Here is a 9,969-nt window from a genome sequence, read left to right as displayed (position 1 = left end):
TTCCCAGCCCAGCTTCTACCCTTTGTTTTCCTAGGTACTTTCATTCATCCATGGTTTCTTTTTTTAGGTAGCAAATTATGGAGTTGGAGGACAGTATGAACCCCACTTTGACTTTGCACGGGTAAGTAAATGAAATGGAGACCATTAACAAGTTTACATTGTTAAAATCATTCATGGCTGGGCACCGGGTGCTGGTGGCTCACGCCTGTCATCCTAGCTACTCAGGAGGCTGAGATCTGAGGATCACGGTTCAAAGCTAGCTCAGGCAGGAAAGTTCGTGAGACTCTTATCTCCAACAAATCACTAGAAAACTGGAAGTGGTGCTGTGGCTGAAGCAGTAGAGTACTTGCCTTGAGCTGAAGAGTGCAGGGACAGCACCCAGAGTTTAAGCCCCAAGACCGATTAAAAAAAAGTTATTCATGGTGGGGGCAGTTAAGTGGTGGAGGAGCCACTGTAGCTAAACCAACCTCCAAGGTAGAAGGTGAAGAACATGATCACATAGTAAGAAGATTCCAGCTAAACTGACTCAGTGGGGCTCATGGTAAAATTGAACAATGCAGAAATAGAAGCCTAGAAGTTAGTTGCAGAGAGAGTTCAGAAGAGCTGCCATCTTAGCCAGCCTGTTGATTCTGTTATTTTACTATTAAAACTACATATATAGTTGCCTGGCAGTAGAATCACTATGAAGACTTCAGTAGTAGTAAATAAACTATCTAGGTCTTTAGATTCTTGAGCCTGGAAAAAAAAAGTTATTAGTTGAAAAAAAGAGACGGTGGACACACATTCCTTTAAGAACCTAGAGCTTTGTATTGCTTGCTCTGTGAGAAGCCCTGCCACTGTGCTCACTGATGAACCTGACCCACTCAGGAGATCACAGCTTTTAAGCAACAGGATGGGTTTGAAACTGATCTCCTTTGTGACAGAACCTGAGGTAGTGCCGTGTACATACTGTCATGTTGGTGGGAATAGGTGCTGCTTCTGTACGTTTGAGGCCTGCCTTTATGTGAACCTGATTTGAAGTTTTACTGCCCTCATTACTGTCACATTTGGAATTTAATCGAATGAACTTAAGTGGTAGTATATACACTATAGGACATTGGGAGTCCTTTCAGGTTATATTTGGCAAATTTTTCAGCTTATTGTTACTGTTTAGTTGTCACTGTATTTGCATTACTAAATTTTTATATTATTTTAACTTTTTTTTTAATTCACAGAAAGATGAGCCAGATGCTTTCAGAGAGCTTGGGACAGGCAATAGAATTGCTACATGGCTATTTTATGTAAGTTGTGACAAAAGTTTTTTAAGTTTGGTTTGATATTGTGATGTGGAGATGGAAAATTAATTTGTTTTCAGATGTTCATTGTAGAAACCTCAGGATCTAAAAAAAAAAGATAATCACTAATACTTGAGTATCTGTTTTTAGTCATATATGATGTATAAATATTATCAGCAGAGAGCACAGTGTATATGAAACCTGATAATTTTTCACAAAGTGAACACATCTAGTTGTTGGCACCTAGATTAAGAAATAGTACTTTATAATACACCAGAGGGGGCATTTATCCAAATGACCTCAAACTAGGCCACACTAAAGCGACTGGCACAACTATGTTCATTGCAGCATTATTTACCATAGCTAAGATATGGAACCAACCCAGATGCCCCTCGATAGATGAATGTATCAAGAAAATGTGGCATATGGGGCTGGGAAGATGGCTCAGTGGTAGAGCGCTTGCCTTGAGCTGAAGAGCTGAGGGACAGCACCCAGGCCCAGAGTTCAGCCCCCCCCCAAAAAAAAAGAAAATGTGGTATATTTACACAATGGAATTTTATGCTTCTATCAGAAAGAATGACATCACCCCTTTTGTAAGGAAATGGAAAGACTTGGAAAAAATCATATTAAGTGAAGTAAGCCAGACCCAAAGAAACATAGGCTCTGTGGTTTCCCTCATTTGTAATAATTAGTATAAGCCTAGGTTATTCTTGACACAGAATCATAATAGCTCAAGAGCTATAAACAAATGACCATACAAAATGATGATAATTGAAATGAACTCCATGACTTGGAGACAGTCTCTTTTTTTTAGTTGTCAACCTTGATGTTGCCAGTATACTGTATCTAGTTCTTCATATTTTATTTCATTTTTCTTTTCCCATTGGTTTATCCCTGGCAATTTCTGTTTGATTCTGTTACCTTCCATCTTGTATATGTATTTATCTGATTGGGGGAAGGGAAGGGAAATAACAAGATGCTAAAAGAAGTACAAAAGATGACCCATTGCAACAATGATATTCACACGACACTATGTTGGAAATGAACTTTACACTTTTGTGTGTGTGGGAGAACAACAATGAAGTGGGTAACAATGTTCGATGAGAAATATACCTTACTCATGTAAATGTAACTCCTCTGTACAGAATCTTTACAATAAAATTTTAAAGAGGTCCTAACAATAACCATTTCCATATATTAAGATCATACTTTTTTTTAAAAAAACTTACTTTTTAATGTTTTCTGTGTGTAGGCCTAGGCACTGTCCCTGTTTGTATTCAAGGCTAGTGCTTTACCATTTCCTAAAATGTACTGCTTTATAAAAGTTAAGTTCATTGCATTTTTATGTATTACCCTAGGGATGGAATCTAGGACCTCCCACATCCTAAGTGTACACTTTACCACTGAACTACTACATGCCCGGCCCCCAAATTGTTTTATTCATTCTAGTTTTCTATTGCTGCAATAACAAATGACCCCAACTGAATCTTGAGAGGTAGTGGGTCATTTCTAGGGTGAGAATGACCTTTGGTCAGTATTGGGATATGAACTAAGGGCTTTATGCTTTCCAGGCAGGTCCCCAGCTCTAAATGGTTTCATACAGTCATTTTCTTTGGTGGTGTAGTAGTATTTACCTCCTGTTCTTACTCCAGCTCTTGGCCTTGTGGGGATTCATCTGGAAGGTGTATTTATCTATTACATCTGGCTGTCCCTGGGCCAGATTGCATAAATATCCCAAAGAAACACGATGCTTCCTAGGATCTGCCCCAAGAAGTCATATCATATTTTACTTCAGGTGAGGGAATGTTAGATATTTATCCTTGCTGAATGTGATTGTACTAGTTGGGGTCATCTCGCAGGGGTATAGCAATTACCTAGCATGCAGGAACTCTGGGTGGAATCCTGAGAAATGTTTTTAAAAAAAAAAACAGAAAATGCAAGTAGGATGAGACATTGGGATGTATTATATTTGGAAAATATAATCTGCCATAATGTTGTAACCTTTTAGCAAGATGTATCCTTAATTTTGCTTATTTCATTAATTTTTTTCTATTTTTTATCCCCATGTGAGTTTTATGAAACTGCATCTGCCTCTTAATCTTTGTATTCTTCTGTCCTACCGCCCAACCTCTCCTCCTCTTTGTATTCTTGCCTACCTTCTAACTTTCTAACCTTCCCTCCTTCTGTCTCCTTTCTTCTCTGTTTGACATCCCTCTTACCATTCCATCTGTGTCTGAAAGCACTTGAGTTACATTTCTAAGACTATGTGGAGATAAATATCACAAAGACAAAACTAGGAGGAAAAAATGTATAAATTTATGCTGTGAAAAGCTGGTATGCTTTCTAGAAATGAGTGTTCCATCAAGGTTACCAGCTTATTCTACCTTTAAGTAGAAATCTATACATCTTTCACTTTCCAAATAAGCAGTTGTTTCAATTTTCATTTCATTTTTTTTTTTTTTTTTGGTCGGTCGTGGGGCTTGAACTCTGGGCCTGGGCACTGTCCCTCAGCTCTTCAGCTCAAGGCGAGCGCTCTACCACTTGAGCTACAGCGCCACTTCCGGTTTTCTGGTGGTTTATTGGAGATAGGAGTCTCACGGTCTCTCTTGCCCGGGCTGGCTTTGAACCGCGATCCTCAGATCTCAGCCTCCTGAGTAGCTAGGATTACAGGCGTGAGCCACCAGCGCCCGGCTCATTTCTTATTAGAGAGAAACATCTCTCCATATATTTAGGAGCTACTAGTAATTGCTTTTGTTCCTTTATAAATACTGGCACTATTATTTGGTCTATTATCCCTATGTTAGATTTGACTAGATGTACCTTTTCTGCGTTTCTAAAAGTTGTGCAAAATAATTTGTTTAGCATTTATTTCTCCATTGCTTAAATACTATTCCTAGATGAGTGGGACACAAAGCATCTGTAATATTCTGATATAAAACATTCCAACAATTTTTAAATAGCTTTGAGATTAATTTTCTCATTGCTGAGAGCTGTTAGATCTTTATTAAGTATATGTTCTAGCTTTTGTTGAAATACCCTCATTTAATATAGCTTTTGTTGAAATACTCTTTTTTAAAAAAAATTTTATTGTGAAAATACCATATGGAGGGGTTACAATTACATGGGCGAGATAATGAGTACATTTCTTATCAAGCATTATTGCCTCCTCCTTTGTTTCCCCTTTCCATCTCTTCCCATCTCCCTCCAGCCTCCACCATCCTCCCCCACCAAAATTGTAAAGTTCGTTTAATGTCTTGTACATCTCATTGTTGCAATGGGTCCACCTGTATCCCTATTTAAATGATTTGTTTTTTCCCTTCCCCTCCACAAATTATACCAACATCAAATACAGTGAAAGCAGGGGTTATACCGTGGGGGTGAAATAACTCTTATTTAATATTTTTACTTTGACTTAGGCATGATATGAAGATCATATATATCTCAGGTTCTTTGTTTTCTTCTTGTATTACTTACAAAAAACAACCTTCACTGCTCTTTGTCTTATTTTGTGTATGTACTTTTTCAGTTTAGAAAATTGTTAAGTTAATGTGTTGATTCTGTAGCATGAGAAATTATACAGCTGATTTTAGTTTCTCTTGTTTGAATTTAAATATTGTACACTAAAGCTTAGCAATGAGAACACAACATAAAAATCCTTGTCTCCATGGAGATTACATTCTACTAATGCAATCAAATACCTCTAAAGAAATGCTTGTCCCCATTCTGGCCTTTTTCTACCCATTTTGTTGATAATATCCATTTGTCCCTTATAGATGAGTGATGTGTCTGCAGGAGGAGCTACTGTTTTTCCTGAAGTAGGAGCTAGTGTTTGGCCAAAAAAAGTAAGCTGGATTTGTTGTGGGGTTTTATTTTATGTCTTTTTCCCATGAAGAGGTGCACCTGTATGTCAATGCCTAACTATTGAATTACATTTTTAAAGAGCACATTTAGAAATTAGGAATTTCTAGGCACATAATCTCTTGGTAAAATTTTGGGTGTTTTTTTTTGTGTGTGTGTGGGGGGTGGGGGTGCACAATTTACAGGAGTATATAGAGGTTAGGTACAATCAGGGATTAGTATTTAAAGTTCTTATTTCTAAAATTGATGCTTATCTGACCTTTCCCTCCATACTGCCAAGGTTTTGATAAATAATACTTTGTTGTTGTTGCTGTTGAAGATTAATGCTCTATCACTTTGAGCCACAGCACCACTTCCAGTTTCCTGGTAGCAATTTACTACCAGATAGAATCTCACAGACTTTACTGCCTGGGCTGGCTTTGAACTGTGATCCTCTCAGCTTCCTGAGTAGCCAGGATTACAGGCATGAGCCACCAGCACCTGGCTTGACAAATATAGTACTCTTGTTAATCAAGCGGCTCTGTGGTGCTGTTAAAACACATTCAGAATTAAAGCCATGTACCACCATAGAGACAACAGAGGAAAGTTTGAGGACTGTGAAAAATGATTACCTGACATTTTATCTGGGAATCATTTTGAATTTTTCTTCATAGGGAACTGCTGTTTTCTGGTACAATTTATTTGCCAGCGGAGAAGGAGATTATAGTACACGGCATGCAGCCTGTCCGGTGCTAGTTGGAAACAAATGGGGTAAATGTTTCCTGTTATCTATGAGAATTTGTCTGTCTCACTTTGAAAACATTGTAGGGAACACTTGCTGTCAAAGATTTTGCCTAATAGGAGGATACAAGAAAGTACCTTAATAAATTTGCATTTTTATGAGATCTTTACATTTTGAGAGAGAGGCCTATAATACTCCTGCATGTTGGGGTTATAGGTCTACACTGTTACACCTAGCTCAGACTATTGTTAACTTCATTGAGACTACATTAATGGGTAAATCAAAGTATAAGGCAGTACATACTAATATGATATGAGCAGCAAAGGGACTCCCTAAATTTGAGAGCCTTCTTCAAAGCTTCATTTTTGACCCATAAAGACAGTTTTCCAAGCCTGTTAAGTGTCAGAGGGGCATTTCAGCAATAAAACTTAGAGGCCCTCCTCAGGTCCAGATGAATACAGAGTTGCCCACATTAACTAATGAACTATATGTGTCACTAGCCCCAAGTCATGTTCAGTAATACTTGCCTAGTTACCAACCTGACCAAAATTTAAAAAATCTCACTGAGTGTATATAAATTTAAAAACTACTGGACTATTTGAGGAGAGCTCAAGTTTGAGAGTACTTTTCCTTTGACCAAATGAGCAAACAGTAGCAGTAGCCTGTCTAACTGGGCAAATTGGCAGCTTCTATGAATAAAGACTGGATACAAGCTTTGGTGGAAAAGGTAAAAGACAGGAATTGAAGTACCTTCAGCAAAGAGGCTCAGACATATATTCTCTTCATCCCAGATACTGTTCTCATTACCCCAGATACTAGAAGAACAAAGTTTGATCTCAGTCCAAGACAAAAAGCACATGAGACCCCCCCAAATCAACCCATAAAAAGCTGAGTTCAGTGGTACTGCCTATCATCCCAGCTACAAGGAAAGAATAAGATCATGGTCCAGAACAGCCAGGCAAAAGGCAAGAAAGATTCTATTTGAAAAATAATGAGCTAGGCGCTGGTGGCTCATACCTGTAAGATCTGAGAATCATGGTTCAAAGCCAGCCTAGGCAGGAAAGTCTGTGAGACTAATCTCCAGTTTAACCACCAGAAAACTGGAAGTGGTACTGTGCCTCAAGTGGTAGAGCATTTGCCTTGAGCTGAAGAGCTCAGGGACAGCGCGCAGGCCCAGAGTTCAAGCCCCATGACCAACAAAAATAAATAGAGTAAAAAGGGTTAGTGTGGCTCAAGTAATAGAGCACTCCAAAAACAACCAAAAAAAAAAAATCTTGGAAACAAGGAAATTCAATGAGCATGTAATAGAGATTGATCAAGTTGTTCCTCTAGAGGGAGTTTACTTTTTTCTTAGTGCTGGGCCTGGGCACTGTCCCTGAGCTTTGTTTCTAAAGGCTTGTGCTCTACCACTTGAGCCACATTCTACTTCCAGCTTTTTGGGTGAAGAGCTTACAGACTTTCCCAGTCTGGCTTCAAACCGTGATCCTCAGATCTCAGTCTCCTGAGTAGCTAATATTACAGGTGTTAGTCACCAGCACTCAGCTAATGTTCATCTTTAATATCTCCCTTTTGAAAGCTGGCAAAACTGTTATATTCTTTGTGTACCTGAATCCTAATTCCATTGGTGACCTTACATTGAAAAGTGCATAGCTTCTCAGCTATATGTACTTATGTATACATCACTAAACATGCATACACATATAGGGAGAATTGATGTATTTTTTTTTCCTTTTACAGTATCCAACAAATGGCTCCATGAACGTGGACAAGAATTTCGAAGACCATGCACCTTGTCAGAATTGGAATGACAAACCAGCTTTCCTCCCTCTCCTGTTGTACTCGAATGTCTGACACACAGTTCCTAGTCCTATCGAAACTTTTGAGTTTACAATTGACTAACACTCCATGATTGATTCAGTCATGAACCTCATCCCATATTTCATCTGTGACAGTTTGTTTAAAAATAACTCTTTCTTTAAAATAATCCGAAATCACCATGTGGTATCACAGGAGATAAGGCAGAGCTAAAAATGAGGATTTTTTTTTTTTTTCCCCAGCAGTGGAGATTGAACCCAAGGTCTTGTACTTGCTAGGCAAGTGATCTACCACTTGAGCTTATGCTCCCTAGCCCAGGAATTTTTAATTATGTACTACGTTTTAAAGAACTTTTGATTGGATGAAAAATACAATTTAAGTATTGAGTTTTAGTATTCCAGTACCTGTTGGTGGGTGGTAAGCCAGTATGGACTGTGATAGCTCTATTACAGTGTTGCAAAGGGCTTCTGCTAGCCTGGACTTCTCAGTTTAATTTTCTATATCTGCATGAACACTAATAATCCAAACTGAAATCTGGTCCTAGATTAGATTGTGACCCCTCTATACACAATTATTCTAGATTGATATTTCCCCCCTCTTAATTAGAAAATATTATTTTTGCCATTCATTTCTCATGTATCCTCTGTGGTGAATTAATGTGTTTGAAAGTACTTCAATTAAAAACATTTTTAACAGAAAGCCCCGCTTTAACAGCATTAGGTCTGTCTAACTAAAATGCTTGTTATTTGGTCTGCTTCACCTTTTTCTCAAGTGCCAGTACCTACTCCTGCTACAGCAGATGGTGTGATTGGCCTTCTAATAAATAAATATTGTGCCTTAGGAGACTGGAAGTTTGAAAATGTATAAGGTCTTTTTCAATGATGAGGAAAATGATTTTTAAAAAGTAATCAATCTTAAAAGCCAAAATGTTCATTTTCTAAAAATTCTGAAATGTGTTATGACAACAATGACGTATTTATGATCTTAAATCTTTTTTAAAAATGTTTGTTTCTGTGTGGCATTTTTTATATTTAAATCTGATTGTACACTAAAGCAGTAACAGGTTAATTCTAATTTCTGTAATGTTAGTACACAGGGCATAGGTTTGCACTCACACTGACATCATGCTGTTATGCAAGGAAAATTTAGGCTCTCTAAAGTTTCAGATATTTAATCAAAATGTGTTTTTAAAAAATGCTATGTGGGGGGCTGGGAAGGTGGCTCAGTGGTAGAGCGCTTGCCTTGCATGCATGAGGCCCTGGGTTCGATTCCTTAGCACCACATAAGCAAAAAGAAAAAAGCCGGAAGTGGTGCTGTGGCTCAAGTGGTAGAGTGCTAGCCTTGAGCTGAAGAGCTGAGGGACAGCGTCCAGGCCCAGAGTTCAGGCCCCACGACTGGAACCCCTCCCCCCAAAAAAAGAAAAAATGCTACATGGACTCTCTCTGCTCTTCTAGCCCTTTCTCAGCTCTTTCCTTCTCTTCTCTTTCCCAGCTCCCTTCTCTTTTCTAGCTCTTTTCTCTCTCTTTCCCAGCTCTCTTTCCCAGGTCTTTTGCCAGCCACGTGGAGTGCCAACCTTGCCTGGTCCCAACAGGTCTACTAAATAAACCTACCCCTTACCTGAAAAAAAAAATGCTACATGGTAGCATCCTATCTTGAATAAGTATTTACCTTGAGCTGGAGGTGCAGAACTTATCTAGCACACATGAGGGCCTTAAGTTTGTTCTTCAGTACCACCAGAAAAAAAACGTTTTTTTCAGAAAGCTTAGCTATGGTTATGGGGTCATTACATACTTAAACCTTTCTCCAATTCAAAACCAGAGTAACCTGTGAACTTTTCAAATTTCTTCAGAATGAATTCAAGCAAGGTTTTTTTTTTCCTTTAATGCATTTAAAAAATATTTTGGGAAGATTTTTCTATTTTTTTTATTAACCTGTGTATAAAGTGAACTATAAAGTTCCTTCCTCTCAACTACTTTTTGTTGTATCACAACTATTTCACTGAGAATTCAGCATTTTGCAACCATGGATGATTTTATTTCTTTATTTATTTTTGTTTAGTTGGTTGTGGGGCTTCAACTTGGGGCCTGGGTGCTGTCCTTAAGCTCTTTTTGCTCAAGGCTAGTGCTTTACCACTTTGAGCTGCAACTCCACTTCCAGTTTTCTGGTGGTTAATTAAAGAGTCTTACCAGCTTTCCTGCCCTGGCTGGCAATCCTCAGATGTCAGCCTCCTGAGTAGCTAGAAGTTACAGGTATGAGTCAGTAGCACCCACTTTTGGTGGTACTAGAGTTTGAAGTCAGGGC

General features: G+C 38.5%; 1 protein-coding gene across 3 annotated transcripts in view; it reads left to right on the top strand.

Moving 5' to 3' along the window:
- The window catches only part of P4ha1 (prolyl 4-hydroxylase, alpha polypeptide I), a 64,012-nt gene extending 55,338 nt beyond the window's left edge, over positions 1-8,674 (top strand). For all 3 annotated transcript variants that reach the window (XM_013025689.1, XM_013025690.1, XM_013025691.1), the window contains exons 11-15: positions 68-121; positions 1,215-1,280; positions 5,048-5,116; positions 5,786-5,882; positions 7,591-8,674. In XM_013025689.1, the coding sequence (XP_012881143.1) occupies positions 68-121; positions 1,215-1,280; positions 5,048-5,116; positions 5,786-5,882; positions 7,591-7,661 (357 nt within the window). In that variant the 3' untranslated portion in view covers positions 7,662-8,674. The remainder of the gene's footprint in view (positions 1-67; positions 122-1,214; positions 1,281-5,047; positions 5,117-5,785; positions 5,883-7,590) is intronic.
- Positions 8,675-9,969: the final 1,295 nt, after the last annotated feature.

The sequence above is a fragment of the Dipodomys ordii genome, unplaced genomic scaffold (genome assembly GCF_000151885.1).
Source record: "Dipodomys ordii isolate 6190 unplaced genomic scaffold, Dord_2.0 Scaffold86, whole genome shotgun sequence".
NCBI lineage: Eukaryota > Metazoa > Chordata > Mammalia > Rodentia > Heteromyidae > Dipodomys > Dipodomys ordii.
Note: the sequence above shows the minus strand (reverse complement) of the source record. Positions and strands in the feature narration are given on the sequence as shown.